Below are 21479 nucleotides of genomic sequence, written 5' to 3'. Positions count from 1 at the left end.
ATAACCATTTAAATAGTCACCTTAAATGTACTTCTCAGTAATCTTTCTGGTCATTTTGTATAGACACAATAAGAGATAAATTAAGCTTAAAGAGTGGCTCTCTTGGGAATACCTTGCTGTCGATCCCAGACTATAGTCCTTAGGCCAGATTAGTCCGTCTTAACCATAACAGTGTTCTTGTCCAGTCACTTCTCTTTGGGTGATGAAAGAATTTGTCCATGGCCATGCTCTTAGCTTATTAGAAGTTTTATGGCACTTAGCCTGTCCTGTTTTGATGCCAGGATAGCTTACTATTTGCCCTGGGTCCATCCAGTCCCTTCATCAGGATCCTGCTTCTCGGTTGCTTAGGAACTAAGGACAACTGAGGCTTAAGTCGAGTAAATATGACAGATGCCCAGGACTAAATATTATTTGGAGTCAGTTAATTCCCAGGGTATAAAAGCATAGCATTAACTGCCTTCCTGTGTCTGTTCAAAAGGACATTGCTCTAAAGTAAACAATGCAAAGGACATCAGGAAAAGAGAAGAGCAAATCGCACTTGCAAATACAAATCCAGAGATCTCTAAAGAATTTGACTTTTCAAGTCACAGGTTTTTATTTTGGGGAAATGAATGATTATCAGATAGAAAAATCAGAGAACAGAGAAGTTAAATATGAATACCAAAAAATGAGAGTGATTCGGGAACATTGTGTTGGGTGTAACCCAATAAACCTAAGCTTGTGGCAGAGGAGAAAGCACAAAACAATCTTATCCTATACAAGATGATTATATTTGTAAATGACATTTTTTTGGTGTTTACTATTTTAAATAATAATCCTATTTACATACTTTTGTTTTGATTTTTCACAGCTGGGTTAACAACTTTGGTCATGAAGGCCTTGGACTCTTACTGGATGTACTGGAAAGACTTCTGGATAAGAAACAGTAAGAATAACATTTGTAATAATTACAAAATGGGAAATTTTTTAGTTTAGTATCATAACTATTTTGTTTTTGTTATGCAGGCAAGAAAATATTGATAAGAAGAATCAGTATAAGCTTATTCAGTGCCTCAAAGCATTTATGAATAATAAGGTAAGTTTTATTCCTGCCTCTGTCACCTTGTCTAACTGTATGAGAGTATAAAAGATAGGACATTCATAGATATTTATTCAGTGTATGAAAAGTTCCTTATGATGCAAATGATCATGAATATCAGTTAAGTATTCACTCTTTTTCATATAATGTTTATTATTAGGTTTTTATACTCATACAAACATGAATTTTCCTAAATTAAATTATTTTCTTTTATATTAGTAAAATTTAAAGTCAAATGTTGAATACTTTTTTTTCTCACAGATTTCATATTCCTAAAAATAAAAAGGATGAAAGAAAGAAAATCGAAATTTATGTTTTGGGTTATTTGCTAAGAATATTCTGAGTTTAATTTTCTCTTCTGTTCGAAATGGTGTCAGTGAGTTAACATACCTCTATGATCTTTCTGTAGGGTCAGGGACATTAGGTATGAAATTTACCTTTCAGGTGGCTGACTGGTGTTGAATCTCAGAAACTACATGTGGTTTCCTGAGCTTAAAGAGTATGCCTTCAAACTTTATTTTACTTATATCTTATAAACCATTTTCCTTATGTACTATATGTCAAGAACCACTGCCTTATTTGTAATTTCATAATTCCCTATAGATAGCGTTTTGATTTTCTGTTTTTTTCTTGTTTAATGATTTGACATGGCTTTTTACAGTATTCTAGAATATCATTGAGTTCAGCTTCTCAGTTTTACATCTCTGATTGTGAACACTTCTACTATTATTCTAGTGCATTTCTCCCATCATTCAAGAAGTTTTTATTCATACATCCCACTCTTTTCACTTTCCTTATATTATGCAGCATAGTTTACACAGTATCTGAAAGTAAGGTTTTTTTAGTAAGCAAAAGTTATTAAAAATAATTAATTTTAATTGAAGCATGGAATAATATAATGTGAAATACAGTAATTAGTTATAAATGCCGTAGATTATTATTTAGTAATCTAAAAGAAATTCTCAAGTCCTGTGATTTTTTTTCAGAACAAACTTATGCATATTGTCTTAGAGAACAGTTTCTAGGTGAACATTGTTTTTTCAAGCTCAATTGAAGTCTTTTTCCATTGGGAAAAACAATTAAATAATGGAAAACTATACCATCCTTGATATCAAGCACTATATTTCTTTTTTTGCCAGTTATAAACAGAAAATTCATTTGAAAATATCTATCTTTCTTTGTTTATCTGTCAAATTGTTATATAAGATTCCCCTTTGGAAATTTTTCTTTACTGTTGTAAATGCTACCAGCTTTCCAGGATACTGATAAACATATAATCAGAATAGTTGTTGTAGAGAAAATCATATTAGTGAGATTTCCTGTAGAGTCATTCCCAAAGACCTAAGTCAGTGTGACAGTGCAAAATTAGTTATTACTAAAGAATTTAACATAGTTGAGAGCAGTTTATGTTTTGCTTTAACTTGGATGGCATGTTAAGTTTCAGCAAATAGGTGCTAAGAAAAATAAGTTTATAGTCTTATGAAACAATAGGTAGTAGGAGAATATAAGCAAAGCATTGGAAGTTGAGGTTTGACTCAGCCCAGCCATAGCCAAATACATGCTTAAGGGAAGGCCAGGGAGATGGCTCAATGGGCTGTTGTGCAGTCTTTACATCTGGATTCAGGAACAGGGTTCAGTCCCTGTCACTGCTTGGTCCTCCAGGCACTATTGTATATGACCACCAGCACTATAGGGTGTGACTCTCAAGCCAAAACCGAAACTGTTCTATGGGGAGGTTGATGTTGATAAGGTAGAAATATCAATATATGAGCAATTTACCCGCATGGCAGAGTCTCGCAAGCTACACATGGCTTACTTGATATGCCCAAAACAGTATCAATGACAGTCCTCATTCCCCTGATCCTGAACAAGCCTGCAGTATGCCTTCGGGCCACAATAGCACGTGACAGGGACGAATGGAGACGTTATTGGCGCCCACTTGAGAAAAGTGATGAATAACGGGATGACAGTGATACAGTGGTATATGTGTTTGAATATATTCAAGAGCTTTTAATCACAGGATCACAAAGCCCACTACTTGTTCTCCTGGTTCGTGGAAATTGATAAACTCCCCACATGAAAACATGAGTTATGTAATCTGATTCAGACTATCAGTAAGAGTATCTGAGGCCAGAGTAATCTCATGGCCTGAGTGCATGCTTTGTATGTGCGAGACCCAAATCTGACCCAAATTTCACTTCTATTCACTTCCGTTTTGTACTATAGTTTGAGTTTAGGGAGTATAATGCCTCCGATTTTTTCAACTTGTTTCATATGCTCTTAAGCTGTTTACAGTTTTTTTTTATGGTTCCACGCAAAATTTAGAATTGCTTATTCGATTTCCTTGAAAATCACTTTGGGCAGCTGTTAGGAAAGATGAAGTTTTGAAATTTGCTTTTAAGTGGATGCTCATGGAGAATATCTTGCTAAGTGAGATGAATCAGAAAGAGAGGGACAAACATAGAATGACTGTACTCATTTGTGGATTGTAAAATAAACATAATATGAGACTGACACCCAAGGACAGTGGACATAAGGGCCAGGAATATTGCTCCAGGTTGGTAGCCTGCCTCTTCAGCTGGGGGAGAAGGCAGTGAAATAGAGAAGGGATCACTAAGACAATGATGGCTAGAGGGATCATTAGGGATGGGAGATGTGTGCTGAAAGTAGAAAAAGGACCAAATGTGATAGCTTCTCAGTATCTATATTGCAAGCTATAATGCCCCAAAGTAGAGAGAGAGTATGGGGAAAATTGTCTGCCATAGAGGCAAGGTGGTTAGAAAGGGGGGGGTGTAATACTGGGGACACTGGTGGAGGAGATGTACACTGGTGGAGGGATGGGTGTTTGGTCATTGTGTGACTGAAACTCAAACATGAGAGTTTTTTAACTATATCTAATGGTGATTCAATTAAAAAAAAGATCACTGTTGGTATTTTTAGATACCTAAAGGAATCCAGATTTTAAAAAATCTTTTTATTTTTCTATTTTATAAAATAGTTAAAAACATTTGATTACATTTAATTTTCAAACACCAATCCCACCACCATTACACCTTCCCACCATCATATTGTAGATGTTTCCGTCCCAAACCCCAGTTCCGTCCCCAAAGCAGGACCGGAATAATATATTTTGTATTCATTGTTATGAAAAAACCACTGAAAATTCTAGAAAGTAGTATCCTCAGAGGAAAGAGTGTGAAGATTGTTGCATTTCACCCAGGGGCCTCTCAACCCTTCTATAAGAGATCACTAACATGTTAAAGGTTGAGCCTTGTGTGTCAGCAGTCACCCCAGTCAGCCACTTCTGGTTGGTGCCCGATAATCTCGTCATCGGCCACCATCCAGATCGCATGTCCTTCTCTCCTGGAAGGGATCATAACATGACACTTGCCATAACCATGCTGTCGGGCTATTTCCCCTGGGGCACCCCAGAGAGGAGTGGGTGAGATCCCTCCCAGCCCCGGCAACTGAAAACCTTCAGGACTCCATCACCACCACCATGCTCACAGCCCCTCTCCACACACTCAGTCCAAGTCTCACCCAAGAGGGACCCATTCCTGGGCTGCATGACCGCATTTGTGGCCTCACTTCACTTCAGAGGACACACCTTACCCCTACTCCAAGACTACTGCAGCACGTTTGATGGGGTTCAAAGCAGGACGCTGTGTAATCACCAGACAACTAGGAAGCCCGTGTCTCTCTTGCTGCCTTTGTTTGGTGGTCTCGGGCCCCTCCCCGACACTGGGCGGATGAAGGAGGAAACGAGGGCCAGGCTGCTTGGTGATCAGCTGCTGTTTATTCCATTCTCCCCACCCAGCTGTCCCAGTCTCACTAAGATCCCCATTTCCCTCTCCTGTCCCCCTTCTAGTCTCTCCACACTCTGACTAGCTGTCTTGGTCTTGGTGTCTCCTCTTAACAACTCCCAGCCTTGTGGCAGAACCACACCCAGGTTCAGTAGCACAATCAACATATTGAAAATGCTCTGCTCAATGGTGAAATACCACCTAGGGTGTGTTTCTCCTTTCATTAGTCCAACACATTTAATTAATATCTTACTTAACGTCTTAATTCTACTTTTTAATATTAGTTATTTTGCATGGACACAGTAAGCAGTACATTAAGCTTATACAGTGGCTCTCCCGGGGACATCTCACTACAGATCTCAGACTAATTATCTAAGGCCAGATTAGTTTTTCTTAACCGTAGCAGGGTCCTAATCTAGTTGTCACTCTTTGGATCATGACAGAATTTGTCCATGACCATGTTCTTAACATGGTAAGCATTCTGGCCCTTTGGCCTGGCCCATTTTCATGGCCAGGGTAGCTCACAGCTTGCCCCGGGTCCATCCAGTCCCTTGTTGGGACCCTTCTTTTGGGGTGCTAGGAAGGGCAACTGAGGCAGATGCCCCGGAGTGAATATTATTCGGAGTCAATTAACTCCCAAGTTACAAATTATTATTAACTCCCAAGTTGGGGAAGCAGAGCACACAGAAAGCGGTTACAAATACACACAGGAATGGGAGTGCCTTGGGAACATTGTGAATGGGGGCAACCCGATAAACCTAAGTTCCCTGTGGTAAGGCAGAAAGGACAAACCAATGTTATCCTACAGGAGGCCAGCAAACTCAGAGGGGATGTTTTTTACAGAGATATATATTAAAGCATATTTTTATAATGGTTATCTTGTCAGTGCATGAAAATTCTATGTCTTACCATTTCTTGGTATCTTTTATTTCTTTGAGTAATAGCTTAGGGTCTTTAGTGTATTTATCTTTTACCTACTTTGTTAGATTTACTTCCAGGTACTTTAATGTTTATGCAATTGCAAAGAGCATTTTCCCCTAATTTCCCCTTTTTTCCAACTAATCATTTCCACATAGAAATGGAACTTATATACATATATATATGTATTGATTTTATTTCTTTATGACTGTTTAATTTATAACTTCTTGTAGATCTTGAGTGTGTGTGTCTGTGTGTCTAATACCATGTCATCCCGAAATAGAGTTTTGCAATTTTTTTTTCCATTTTGACTTTGTTTTTTTCTTGCATAATGGATTTGGCTAAATTTTTTATAACTGTCTTGAAGAGAAATAATGTGAGTGGACACCCTTGTCTTTCTGATTTTCATTTAAAAATAAATAAATATATTACCATCTACTATGATGTGAGTTAGCTTTGAAACCAGTTTGCTAAGACTGGGTTTGTCATGGTATAATCTTTGTAATATTGAGAAATGCTCCTTATATTTCCAGTATATTGATTGATTTTATGTGAAATGTATGATGAAACTAATTCTTTTTCGAGTATCCATTTATATATAATGCTATTTTTATCTTTCTATTCCTGCTTAATTATTATGAGTATTATTATTTTGGTTTTGGTGCCCAAACCTGCAATACAGAGGGAATACTCCTGTCGGTGTTTGGGGGATGAAATAGTATTCCAAGGATTGAACCTGGTTTGGTTGTGTGCAAAACAAGCACCCTACTTGATGTTCTATTTCTCTAGATCCTGATATATTATTTTTATGTTGAATAATGTTTTAGTCGTGGAATAAATTCCAATTGGTTAGCCTGAATGAGTTTTCTTTTTAATCTTGTACCAGTATTATGTGAGTAATTTTGTATTTCTTATTTTCCCCTTGTGTTTTACTTATTTTCCCTTATGTTGTAGTCTTATTTTTCTTTTCATGGCAAAGAACTTTAAATATTTCTTGTAGGATAGCTATGTTACAGGAAACCTTTGTTAACCTCTATTGTCTTAATTTAAAAAAAATACCTTATTTCTCTTTTTGTTTTTTGAATGGTAATTTGGCACAGTATAGTTTCTTGGCTGGTGTGGTCTAATGTTCTATTTATTTATTTATTTATTTTCAGTGTTAGCATGTCCCTCCACACTTGTCTACAGAGTTTCTTTTGAGAATTCTGATAAAGGTGTGATAGAGGCGTCTTTGTCACCATTGTCATTTCTTGAATAGACTTTAATATTTCTCCCTTTTCATTGACTTTTGATAATTTAACAGTGATGTTTTATGTCTTGAGAGATTATTTTGTATTCATGAATTCAGGTGTTCTCTCAGCATGCTAGACATTTATTGTCAGTTTTATCCTTAGGCTTGGCAAGTCCCGACCTATTATTTCTTTTAAAATGGTCTCTGCCTTCTCATGCTCTCTCTGCACTTTCTCTCCCTCCCACACTTTGATTTTTACATTCTTAATGAATACTGACATTTTTCCCCTTAAATATATTTCTCTTTTTCATTTGAATCATTATTGTGATTTTTATCTTCACTTTCTGATATTCTTTCTTCTGTTACAATCAGTTGTTATACTTTTTCATGTCAGGACAAATTTTACTCAGTGCGTGTCATAACCAATATCACTCTTTGGAATTACTTAATATCCTCAGCCTTGAACTTGTGCTTTTATAACTGTTTTAGATATCTCATACTGTCTTTTTTTGCATTTAGTTGAGATTCTAAAGTTTTTTTTTAAGTTTTATTTTTATGGATTTCCTCCTTTCTTTGCTATTACCTTCCTTAATATTGTGTTTTTAATTTAGCCCTATGAAGATATGCCATCCTCTTTGAGGAATTCCCTTTCATTTTTAGAATGTTTGTGATCACAGAATTTTATTTATATGATATAGCTTCTTTTATTTTCCTTTGGTGGTGCTATGGCTTTACTGTTGTTTCCTGTTTATTTCACACCTTGATTAGGATTGAGATGGGGAGGAAATTGCTAAGGAAATCAACAACTACAATTGATCACTGTGTTCTCAGTGTGGATGAGTGTCATTGGCTAGAGGAAAGGGCTAGAATGTTCATATATTATATCATTATATAATAATAATAATAATGGAATATTCATATAATTAGTTATAATTTCATTTTGGTGGTACAGGCATTTAGAATATCAACATAAGCTGTTTTTTTTTTTTAGTTTGGTTTGCAACGGATTCTAGGAGATGAAAGAAGTCTTTTGCTATTGGCACGAGCAATTGATCCCAAACAACCCAATATGATGACTGAAATAGTAAAAATACTTTCTGCTATTTGCATCGTTGGAGAAGAGAATGTGTAAGTGTTTTTATATCATTATTTTTTTCTGTGAAAGTTATACTGGAAAAATTATTGTTTTATTTTTGTGATTTTCCTTTAGATAATTTATGTGAAATAGTATTCAATGTTATATAATTGTGAGTTGATATTTATGTCAATAATATTTGATTTTACCATTCTTTTATTTCTTTGAAATTTAGACTTAAGCATATAGTTAATATGAAATTTTTTAAAATTGGATTTAAAATGAACGACTAGAGTTTTGTCCTTTGGATGGTTAGGCATTCACTGGTAAAGGGGGGAAAATTAGTTCAAGTATAATTTGACTACGTATATGTGCACACACATACATATACTATTGGGATTCAACTGTCTTAACTATACCTATATTTTGTAGTACTATTTTACTTCATTTGCTAATGTTGATAGAAAAACTGACAAAAGTATCTATGGAAGGAATTAAAGTAATATGTTAAGAACATAGGAAAGAAAGCATATTTAGATTGCATAAGACAATTTCTGCAGTTGCTGAATACTCAAGTAATAATGGCATGTCATGGAATTACTACTTGATTACAATCAAAATATCAGATTTGATATCATTATATCATATTTGATATCATTAGAAAGCACAGCTAGTAAAGAATAAATGTGATAAAAATAAAATATCTGCTAAGGATGTGGCATATGAAATATCCTTTTGAACATTTTGTGTAGCTGTCATAACTTCAGTTTAAATTAGACAACTGACATGGAAAGATTTTATAATATTCTGTGTTGACATTTTTATACTTTTCACAATCAAATGAATTGTAGATTGCATTTTATTATGTTGCTGGCAAGTTTCTTTTGGAACCAAAATATAGACACTAAACAACTTATAGCACTAAGTCATATCTCAATGAGAGCAAACCAGGAATGAGAACATAACATATGCCTAGGTAACATTTTACTACTGAAAGTATAAAATGGTAATATTAATACTATTTTAAAATATGAACATTTTAAAACATAACATTTCCTTAGCTTTTATTGGCTCTTCCTCATGAAAAGAAATATTTTTCTAGTTATTTGATTTTCAGTTCTTAATTTACAGTGTAATATAGCCTGGTGTTTTGTAATTATGTATTACAATTTAGTATTATTTGACTAGAGAGCATGCTAGGTGGAATTCCCTTTTTTTAATTCAGATACTGTTACAGAAGTGATTATTGATATTTTTTCCCGATAAGTTTCATGTACAAAGTAAATAGAGTTGTTTCTCTCACTTACTTACATTTTAAATTTACATAGTTTTACATGTTTCATTCTTTATATATTTTTTCTTGTTCAGTTACAAAAACCCAAAAGTTTTTTTTATAAAAGTCATTTTGAAAATGTTTCTCTTTGGAATTTTGTCACAAAATTCCAATATTCTCTTTAATCTTTTAAAATTATAAATGCTATACACATTAGAACTTGAAATATCAAATATGAAAAGTATATATATTGCATCTCAATTATTGTCAATACTTTAGAAACTTATTTTTATTTTTTTTGGGGGGGGTCACACCTGGTGATTCACAGGAGTTAATCCTGGCTCTGGACTCAAGAATTATCCCTGGTAATGCTCAGGGGACCATATTGGTTGCTGGGAATAGAACCTGGGTTGGCCGCGTGCAAGGCAAATGCCCTACCTGCTGTGCTAGTGCTCCAGCCCCTAGAAACTTATTTTCAACACTTGAATTTTTACATATTGTATATTTAAAATTTTTATTTAATTAAAGGACCATGATTTATAAGGTTATTCATAGTTGGGGTGTAGGCATGTAGTAATTTGACACCAATCACATCTCTGTGTCAACTTCCCTCCACCAGTGTTCCCACAAATTTTTATTTTGATATTTTAAATGTATCTGAACCGTAGAAAGTTGAAGAAAGATTTACTACTCTTAAATTTTAGTGATCCATACAACCATCATACAGAAGAAACAATACAGGGAATCCTGAGTCAGGTAACTTCTATTCATAATGTATGTAGAATATATTTCTCAATTTTATTTTCTTTTTTATCTACAGTCTGGAGAAACTGCTAGGGGCTATAACTACAGCAGCAGAAAGAAATAATAGAGAACGATTTTCAACAATTGTTGAAGGATTAGAGAATCATGAAGCATTGCAGTTACAGGTGAGTGACTTTTTCTTTGTTTTGGCTTCTAAGGGTCATATCGATCTTTTCTAGGAATTTAACTAGTGCTTTGCAATCTGCTCTCTGACTTGAGCCACATCCCTACATGTGTTAAATAGATTTTTTTATTTGTTAGCTTGAGTGCATATTTTATAAGATACCATTTTAATTGGCCTTTAAATAGAATACAACAGAGCAATAAAAGTATTCCTCTTAGGGCAGAAGTGGTGGTCTAGCAGGTCCTGGATTTGCCTTTCATGTTCCTGACCCCTGTTCAACATCCAGTGCCTAAGAAGTCCCCAATTGCACCAGAAGTTATCCCTGAGCCTTGAGCATCCTTGATAGTGGCCTCATAAAGAAACCAACCAAAAATTAGTTTTATCCCTGAGTTGTTATAAATGCTTGATATTTTTGTTCATTAGAATATCAGTATGTTTAAAATTAGAAAAATATTCAAGATTATTGTAAGTAATATGATTATTTTTAATGTGTGGTAGAGTTTATTAATGTAATAAACTTAAAAATTTGTAGCCTTAGTAATAAATAATTATATCAAGGGGCCTAATTTTTAACAAAGTATCCCCATATTGATAAATATTACTGGAATATCTTAGTGTTTGTTGAAACTCAGGAAAACTAAACATATTTCTGGTATTTAAGTAGTAGTTAGAATGGTAATTTACCTGAGGGTGGGGACAGAGTGGAGTTGTATTCCAATTCTTGATTAGATGTTATCTGACAGCACTGTATAGACTTAACCTCCTAAATATTCTTTTTAGAAAATTATAAATCTCACTACATTTTTAGATGGTTTTAGAAAATAACCTATTTTATTTACTTATTAATTTTTGTTTCTTCTGTGTGTTTCAATTTTTTAAAAATGTGTTGCTGGAGAATAATCTCAAGTCCTTAAACGTGTGAGATATGGCTACAACCTGACTTAGAAAGGACTGTTTTATATAAGATAGTTTTTGAGTGATGAGAATTTCTATTTATTGACCATGTTTCTGGTGTGAAATCCTGAGCTAAACATTTTAACTTATGTATATCATCATCTTTAATTTTCACCACAGTGTACTTATGTTAATAATATTATCATTTTATTTTTATTATGAGGTGAACAGAGTGAGACTAAATTAGACATTTAAGGTGATAACACTTGTGTCACATTCAAAATTCGATGTCCGATTGTAAAAAAATCTGCTGGCGATCTTCTAGTCAGCCGCGCCTGGGGTCAGTGGTGGGAGGCCCAGGCTGTGAGACAGTCGTAGGAGAAAATGAGGACCAAGCTTGATCAATTGCCATTTATTCCATTCTCTTCATGGGCCTGTTCCAGGCTCTCTGAGCCCCCCTCCCCCACCATTCTAGTCTCACATTGTCCCTCATTCCTATCTCCTCCTGTCTCCTGTCTCTCCTGCTCATCCCTCCATGCTTCATCTCAGCAGCCTGGGCTCTCTCTCTTCTCGCTGGATCGTGACTCTGACTCCGGACCTCTGGATCCTGACTCTGACAGCTTCTCCTCCAATGACTTCCAACTTCCTGACTCTCTCTTTCTACTCTCTCAGCTCTCTTTCCCCCAGCAGTCTTCCTCCCTATCACCTCATTCCTCTTTTCTGCCTCTCCCCCACTCTTCTCTCCACCCCTTGACCTCTGGCCCATGCTATACCCATCTGGTAGCAAAATCAACATAACAAAGGTCTTCCTGACTGCCCATTGGGCTAGGGTGGGGGGAACACCACCTGGGTATATACCTCTCCTCCTAGCATCTTTTTTTGTCTTTTTTTTTTTTTAATTTTATTGAGTATCCTAAGAACAGTTAGAAAGCTGTCAGGATTATGTCTCAGTCATCAAATGATCCAATACCCATCCATTCACTTGTGCACATGTTCCAACACCAAGAACCACAGTATACCTCCCTCCCACTCCCCACCCTGCCTGTGTGACAGATGATTTTCACTTGACTCTCTCTTTCCTTTGACTACATTCAATTTTCAACAGAAAACCCACTATAATCATTTGGATTTTTCCCCCCAACAATCAGATCTGCCAAAAAGGCATAATTAGATCATTTGTTTTCTATTGCTAATACTGAAGAACATGTGATGTTGTACGGCCACAAAAGCGGCCCCGCAGTTTTGGAATTCTGGTATTTCAGTAAGTAAGTCCAGAGGGGTTTCTGCCAGCAGCTGCTGTGTTCCGAGATTGCTTTGCGTGCCTCTGGGTTCATGGCTGCTCAGGGGCATAGGTGCCATCCCTGAGCGGTTTTTTGTTCATCAGGAAATGACTCGTGGCTTTGTAAGCCGCATAAGCTGCCGCACAGTTTGGAGAAATAGTCCAGGTCCCTCATACCAGAGCCATGTTTGTAGAAGCTTGGGGTCGCCAGGATTACATCCACAGAAGGCGTCCTCCTAGCATCTTAAGTAACATCTTAATATTAGTTATTTTTGTATGGACACAGGAAGAGATACATCAAGGCTTGTAGGGCAGCTCTCCTGGGAACATCTTGCCACAGGCTCAGACTACAGCACTCAGGCCAGATAAATCATTCCTAACCCTAGCAGGGTCCAAATCTAGTTATTACTTTTTGGATCATGACAGCATTAATCCATGATCAAGGTCTTAACTTAAAGTTAAACACTAGACACTTTGGCCAGGCCCATCTCGATGCCAGGGTAGCACACAACTCACCGCTTTCCCTGAGTCCGTCCTGTCCCTCTTCGGGACTTTGCCTTTGGGGCTGCTAGGAAGTAAGGGCAACTGAGGCTTAGGTCGAGAGAACAGATGCCCAGGAAGAAAATGTAGTGTCATGTGTTTATCTTTGCTTCCACTTGCTTGATAAGTGGTGGTTCCTCTTTGAAGGTATCTTTAGCTTCAGTGTCATGAAGGGCTCTGCCTATGTGTTCCTCAATATATTTTATGGATTCAGGTCTGAGGTTGAGGTCTTTAATCCACTTTGATCTTTTTTCTTGGTATTAGGGAGTGGTTTGAAGTCATTTCTTTTATGTGTAGCTGCCTAGTTTTCCTGGCAAGTTCCTTACAAACAGCAGAAAGTCCTATTTTATTATCTATATATGTTTGTTTCTTTTATTTTGGAGATCCCTCTGACTGTACTCAGAGCTTGCTCTTGCCACTTCCCTAGGAGATCACCCCTGGCAGTGAACGGGAGTGAACCCTGGTAGACTACTCCCAAAGCAAATAAATGATCTTCTCTTTCCAAGTATATCTTATTTTTAAAACTGCTATTTTTTAAATATTAATATGTTTCCCATCTCCCAAAGGATTTTTGCTATTCTTGTCTTCCTCATTTTCACATAGTAAAGGTTTCACTTTTTACCTAATTTTAAATGCTTTCCAAGAACTTACTGTTTTAATGAATTCCAAGAACTCATTGTTTTTGCAATCAGCAAATCAAGACATAGTGAACATACTGTTCTCTTATATCACTGTACATATTGTTCTCATAATCTCCACTCGCTTTGTCTCTAACATCAGTATTTTTCACATAATTGGCAAATTTGTAAGAAACATACTGATGTGGTCAGTCTTACCAAGAAATGTTCTGTGCTGTTGTCAACTATTGTTAAAAATAAATATGATTCTAACACAGCAGGAATTGTGGAAATTTTTATGTTTACAAGAAATCCATTGCAAACTGATAGAAAAGTCTAATCACACCTTATGACAGTTTTCATTGTAGCTTCAAGTTAATGTTCTTGCCTTTGAGCCTGTCATGGTCCCAAATGTGCCATATGTTTTAGCCACACTAAACCTGCTGTTTTCTAAATATGTTGCAGATGTTCATAAGTTCTCAGATATTTTATTATGCAGAATACTGTTTGAAATTCCAAGCATTTCACATACTTTCATTTTAACCTAGTAATATTTATTCGTAGCATAAAGGGAGGAAAATGGTGGTATTTTCTACCCAAGTTTTGGAATGTTTTTTGATGAGAATATATTTTGATTCTTAAAGGATAAAATTTATTATTTAATTGTCTATGAAATTATATTTGGTGATAGAGAACCAGGATTATGGTAGGATTTCCCATGAGAGTTTTCAGTAAGAAAAGCTAGACTATACTTAATAGCAGTAGTTAATGATGTATTTTTTTGAAGTACTCTACTGGTTTAAATGTAGAATTTCATATAAGTAGGGTTGTATTGAAATATTTATACAGTATTATATTCTCTATTTATAAAACCGACTTATCTTTTAAGTACGGTTTAGTTATAAATTTCTTTCAAACTTAAATAATTGTTATATCTGTCATTTTCAGATTTGCAGTATGACTAGTGACCTATACAATATAAACAGCAACACACTTTGAATATAACAATAATTACTTCTTTTGCACCATTTGACCCTATTGATCGTTCCTTTATTAAGCTATCTCCTCCTTTGACTTCTACGATAGTAAACTTTCCTTGTTTACTTTTATTTTTTAAGACACATTGATAATCTGCTGTATTTATCCTTGGACCTCAAATATACTAATTCATCTTGGTTGTTCCTTTGCTTTCTTCATTCTGCACAGTGTTCTTGGGAAGTCTCATCCATCCTCACATTGTTAATTGGCACATGTCTGTGATGTCTGTGATGAATCTCTCAGCTCTTCTAAATGTGTTCAGGTTCACAGACTTTATGTTCAGCCATCTCTTAACTTGATTTTAAATCCAATTTTATTCTCAACTTTAATTATTTTCATCCATCCCCTTCTTTTTCGAATCCCCTCACCAACCTTGATACCAGCTCAATTCTGCTTACCTTTTTTATTATCCACCAAGTAGAATAAACCAGAAACATTGTTCATGTTTTAATGTACACTTACTCTGTTCACAATTCTATCAGTCATCAAATCTTACCAATTCTATTTATGTGTGTGTTTTTCTTTTCTTAATGTTATTTTCCCCATCCATCCCTATTTTTGTTGTTGTTGCTGGGCTTTGCTGTATTTCATTGTTTTATAAAGTACCTTTAAATCCTTTTAAGTCATTTCTCACAAAATTATACTTCTAAAATTCAGTTATTTTTATAGTATTGCTTAAAGTCCCACAAAAACTTGGTATAATATTTTTGAATATGTAAGTGTCTAAATCCACTTGAAATACCTTATATTCTTTCTTTCTGGTCTTTGATTCTGCCATTTTTCATCCAGCTATATTCATACCACTGGATATGATTTGTCATGTCTTTAGTGTTTTCATTTATTGAAATAATTTACTTGCTTTGCACATTTGTATATTTCTTTGTTGATACTGATTTTTACCCAAACTGTTTTTGCTCTCAGCCTCCTATGGGGAAAGGGCAAAGTTGCTGTTATTGTGAGCAAAGTACTTAACATGGTCAAGTGTGTGATAGTGTTAATAAAATTTTGAAATTGATCTTTTTTCTCACAGTTAAGGGAACTTAGAAGTATAGTACATGCACATAATGGAATACTCTAGCCATGAGAAAAGATGATATCATGCACTGAGATGCAACATGTATGCAGCACGACGATATTATATCAAGCAAAATAAGCCAAATGAAGGGCAAATAAGAGATAATCCTATCCATTATACCCAGATATAAAAGAATAGAATTGACATTATTGAATAATAATGAACACATGGATCTCTTGAGCTTCTGTATACAAAACAATGAAGAGGAGGGAAATTTATGGTAGGTTGGAGCACTATCGCACTGTAATCCCGTGAACATTGATCTGATCGAGCGGGTACCAGTAACATCTCCATTGTGAGACTTGTTGTTACTGTGTTTGGCATATTGAATACGCCAGAGGGAGCTTGTCTGGCTCTGCTGTGTGGGCAGGATGCTCTCAGGAGCTTGCTGGGCCCTCCGAGAGGGATGGAAGAATTGAACCCGGGTTGGCCGCGTGAAAGGCAAAACCCTACCCACTGTGCTATCGCTCCAGCCTGGTAGATTGGAGATAAAACAAAATATTGTGGATGTGGAGTCAGAGCAGTACTGTACAGCATGTAAGGCATTTGCCTTGCTCGTGGCCAAACTAGTCTCTGTGCCATGCCACATTCCCCCAGTCCCGCCAGTGATCCCTGAGCATAGAGCCATGAGTAAACTATGAGCACTGCCATATGAGTGCCAAAACATCAAAGAAAGGAAAGGAAAAATAGAATATTGGGATAGGATCTTAGGAACTTTGTTGAGTAAGGTGTATTAACACTGTTCATCAAAACCATTAACACTAACTTAAATGGTTTTATTTTGTTTGTCCTGGGGCCTCACCAGGCTGTACCTTGGACTTGATTCTTGCTCTGTTCTCAGGCATCACTCCTGACAATGCTTTGGTGAACTGTGATCAGACAGGGGCAGTTACTTGTACAGTGAACACCTTAACCCCATACCATCTTTCAAATCACTCGTAATGTAAAAATTAAAGCAAGTGTTGGATCAGTTTTCTTATGTTTCATTTTGACATTTGAGCATTTTTAGGACTTAATTGGATTATATTGTTGAATTATAATTAGAAACCTCGACTTGTTAGCGACAACCTCAGTTATATCCGTTACAGCATGTAACGGATTTGAATTTTGAAAACCCCCAAAGAAGTTAAATTAATAATATGCAGATCTAAAAATTAAGTTGCCTACCTTTTTCTTTCCAAATACAGCAAGTTTAACTTTGCTTAATGTATTTGTGTGTGTGTTTTCTCCATGCATATTTATAAATATGTATGCACTACTGTATACATATAGCACTTTTTTTATTCCAGAATTCTGTAGAAGTCCCTTTTCAGTCAGCTCTTTGCCTACTACTCCTTGCATATATTAAGATTAATGTTACAATGCAGCTTTTCACTTAAGTCTATTGCTTAAGAATTGAGCAATGTTTTTTGAAAATGCTCTTTGAGGATTGTATATATGCAATTTGGAAATCAGAAATTCGTTGATTTTTTAATTTTATTTTTCATTTTTTTTTTTTTTTTGATTTTTGGATCACAATCGGCGATACACAGGTGTCACTCTTGGTTCTGCACTCAGGAATTCCCCCTGGCGGTGCGCAGGGAACCATACGGGATGCTGGAAATTGAACCCGGGTTGGCCATGTGCAAGGCAAACGCCCTACCCGCTGTGATATCACTCCAGCCCTGGAAATATGTTGATTCTTATCAGGATGATAGTTATCAGAAAAATAGGCTTCTTGTATTTTGATGGCTCAGTATCAGAAAATATGAAACTCAAAGTCCATTTTCCAATTTCAGTATTATTAATAACCTCTGTTACGTGAAAACAAGTAATATGAAATTTATCATGCAGGTCCTATTAGGTTTGTGCCAGTGTATTTAATTGGTCTTAATCTACACAAATTGATGTCTTTGAACTTATCATACCAATAGTAAGTTAAGTAATCTTATATATCTCAACATTGGTTTTCCCTGCTAAGAAAAACTATGAAATCTGTTTTATGCTATGAAAAGTATGAAATCCATTCTTATGAAATCTGTTGTATGCCAGTTGGTGTCTATGAACATGGAAATGCAAGTCATTTAAATGTGAAAAGGCTGCCTAGTCTATATGTCTGCATTATACAAAATTGTTCCTAATAGGTAAAATTTAGTAAAAGCAAGAATGGATATGATAAATGTATCTCCTGTATAAAGTATTTCCTGGATGCCTGCCACGGATACTTCCTTTTCAGTCCTTTAGTAATGCACTGCCTCTTTAAGAATTCCCTTCGTAACAAATGCTGAATTCTTTGTAGGTTTTTGCCTTTCCTTCATCACAGTACTTTCTTTTGGGCTTTACTTTGATTAGATGAAACAAGCACTAATTGTAGGTATTTCTTTAAATCCAATTTAATTTCTTTAAATTATATGAACTTTCCAAAAATGGAATATACTCATCCTCATAAGTTTTGTCAAAGTACATTCTATGTAGTTTGTTAACCATTTTAATGACCTCCCAAAATTAATATTGACATTGTTTAATGCCATGACTTATTTAAGTATATTTGTTTTATTTTATGAAGGTGTAATAATATAAACGTGAGGTCTACTGTAATTTCAGAATAGTGGGTGTGAAATACATAGTTTGGAATTTTTAAGGAAGGTCTATATATTTATAATTTTGATTTACTTAGCCTTTAATAGTTCATTGCATTATTTAGCTTGATATAATTGAAATTTATAATTTCAAATTTAGATAATTTTATACCATAAATGTTTGTTAATTTCATCTACACTATAGTTTGATAATCATTATGTTATATGAATTTTCCACTTTTCTATGTTTAGATATTTTTCATGATTTTATGAATTCATTAAGTAAATATTTGTTGATTTTATAAATGTGTCTCTTCCACACATTTTTCTTTCTAATTGCAGGTGGCTTGCATGCAGTTTATAAATGCCCTTGTTACATCTCCTTATGAGCTTGATTTTCGAATCCATTTAAGGAATGAATTCCTCCGTTCAGGATTAAAAGTGATGTTACCCGTAAGTTGAGGGTATATATTTGTTGTCCTGTCAGGCTTTCACTTTTCTCTCACTCTCTCTTTGTTTTTGCTAGTAAAATAGTTATATTTAGAGAAATGTACTGGGGAACGTAGAAGAAACAGACAGGCATATTCAAAATGTCTGAGAGTAGACAATGAGTTTATCAAGCATAATATGCTAAGATATCACTTCTAAGCTTCAGATGTCTAAGATTGAGAATGCTCATAATGAAATTGTGTATCTCTGGTTGAGATCTAGTTAACCCCCACGTGAGAGACTTTGCCAACATTTTTCTGTCGTTGGAAACCTTGCAGCAGGGAGAATAAAAGTAGTTTGCTCTTTTGTTTTTTAAATCATCAAACATTTGTAACCATTTTTAGTTGCATTGATATCACACAAGTGACATTGCAGATGCAGTTAATGGTATATTCCTAAATGATTTTGTAATCTTCCTTATTTTGAAACTTTTATCTTAATTTTAAATATTAATAGCCAACATGTCACTACATTTTTTAGTTTTAACTTTTCATTATTTTTACATAAATAAGATTTAATTTGTATTCAGCATAAATATTCATGTAGTCTCATATAAATATATTCCAGTTCTATTACTTAAGATTGCCATTCTTTCTTGAGATACTCAAAAGTAAATGTTAGAATAGAAAGCAAAAGACAAAAGAAAACACATTATCAGTGAGAATGTGCTTTAACCAAAAGTAGTTGAATATTATTTAAATAAAATATAATTAGGGCTATTGAGATTTATTTTTAAAGCTGTGTGATTCAATTAGAAATATCTACGTAATTTTCACTTTGAATGATTCTTTAATTCGTGATCTTATATAAAGAAGCAATTAGTTATAAAAAGTCTAAAGGCAAGTAAACATTTTTCTTCTGAATATTGAATTTTTTTGATAACTACTTAGTAGTAGTAGACTTTAATATGTATATTCTACATTATAAATTATTTGTTAAATATTTTCTGATTGTAAGTATTCTACATTTATGTTTATTTTATTTTATAATTTTATTTCTATTATGTGTTAATATATTCTTCAAACTTGGTATTTTGAAGTTTCCCATGAATATAATAATTGCAGGCATATTTGTTTTGTAGGCCTGAAGCATCATTAATATATAATACTTAACAGTGGCACTTTCCCTGTACCATTTTTCCTAAAGTACTACATACATTTATATATAATATGATAATATTATCTTGTAACTAAAAGTTAAACTGAACCTGTAATGACTTATTTTCTTTGGAAATATTTTACTCTTACAGTTAGATTCTATGGTTAATAAAGTCCTAATTCTAATTAAATGTTAGGACTTATCTTTTTTTTTTTTTTTAGTTTTTCAAGCATATTTTGTTCAAGTTAAAAAGTGAGCACCTATAAGAAAAAATAAATTGTGATATGGGAATAAGGAAAAGTCCATATTAGAAAATATATAAAAATGTTCTTCAAAATTATCAGTTTAAAGATCTTTATATATTTATATATAAATATATATATATAACTATCTTTATAGTTGTATTGATAAATCAATTTGTTATTATCAAATACAAATTTTGGGTAATTTATATTCCAATACATTTCTTGGAAAAAGTAGTTCTAAGGCACGTCATTAGAAAGAGAAAATTAAATGGTAATGCACTGATTGGTTATATATATGTCTATATAAAGTTATTTAGAAATTCTTAAGTAGTTTCATATGCTCTTAGGAAACAGTATGCTCTTAGGAAACAATACGTTAAGTATTATGTATGTGAATGTTTTACAACTAGCATCTATAAATTTCATCAATTTGTGTGTCTCAGAACAGACCTTATGCTTAAATTTTAATTATGTTATGTCAAAAAAATAAAGAAGACCTGCATCCAATTTTGTTTTATCTTCATAATTTAAAGTATGTCATGCTTGCATTTCGTTAAAAATTCAAGCTTAGCTCTGAATATCCTAATTCCTTTCATTATCCTTAGGCATCTGCAGTTCTGATTATTTTTTTGGGTTTTTAAGCCATACCTTTAATGGACAAATTTTAAAAGATATTACAATAGTCTCTAGTTGGGCTTGCTTGCAATAATTTTGTTTATTCCATAAGTTTGAAATTCATCAGTACTTTTTAATGTATGTGTTTATATTACAAAAATAAATATTTGATACTGAAGTAGGAATTTTGTGATTAAGCAAAAATGAAAGGTAAAGAGGAGACTAGAAGTTGAGCTTGGTAAAAATTCTTGAAGTAGGGTCTGGAGAGATAGCACAGCGGGTAGGGCGTTTGCCTTGCACACGGCCGACCCGGGTTCAAATCCCAGCATCCCATATGGTCTCCTGAGCTCGGCCAAGGGTAATTCCTGAGTGCAGAGCCAGGAGTAACCCCTGTGCATCGCCAGGTGTGACCCAAAAAAGCAAAAAAAAAAAAAAAAATTCTTGAAGTATTCTAGGATTAAAATCATTAAATTTAACTGAAAGTCTTTTTTTATGTAACTCTTCATGCCATAATTGGGGAGGTTGTGTTTGGATATGTTCTTGAATATGTTCTTCATAATGCTATTGATCTGTATTTTTGTTTTTACTGTTTTATTTATTGCACACTTATCATAATATTATAATTGCATGATTTTTTTGCATTCTTGGATCATTCAGTTTAATCCAAAAGACAACTGTGTGTAATGTAAATGTGCTACTCACTGTATTATCGCTCTGGCCCAGTG

At 34.4% G+C, this 21479-nt stretch overlaps 1 protein-coding gene across 1 annotated transcript in view; it reads left to right on the top strand.

Annotated features, from left to right (window-relative positions):
* The window catches only part of DIAPH2 (diaphanous related formin 2), a 724307-nt gene that overhangs the window by 230935 nt on the left and 471893 nt on the right, over positions 1 to 21479 (top strand). The window contains exons 7-11 of the mRNA XM_055121637.1: positions 851 to 925; positions 1006 to 1075; positions 8022 to 8158; positions 10199 to 10307; positions 18650 to 18760. Coding sequence (XP_054977612.1) covers positions 851 to 925; positions 1006 to 1075; positions 8022 to 8158; positions 10199 to 10307; positions 18650 to 18760 — 502 coding nt within the window. The remainder of the gene's footprint in view (positions 1 to 850; positions 926 to 1005; positions 1076 to 8021; positions 8159 to 10198; positions 10308 to 18649; positions 18761 to 21479) is intronic.

This window comes from Sorex araneus, chromosome X (genome assembly GCF_027595985.1).
Source record: "Sorex araneus isolate mSorAra2 chromosome X, mSorAra2.pri, whole genome shotgun sequence".
NCBI classification, from domain to species: domain Eukaryota; kingdom Metazoa; phylum Chordata; class Mammalia; order Eulipotyphla; family Soricidae; genus Sorex; species Sorex araneus.
The sequence above is the reverse complement of the archived record's forward strand: the minus strand, read 5'-3'. Positions and strand labels throughout refer to the sequence as shown.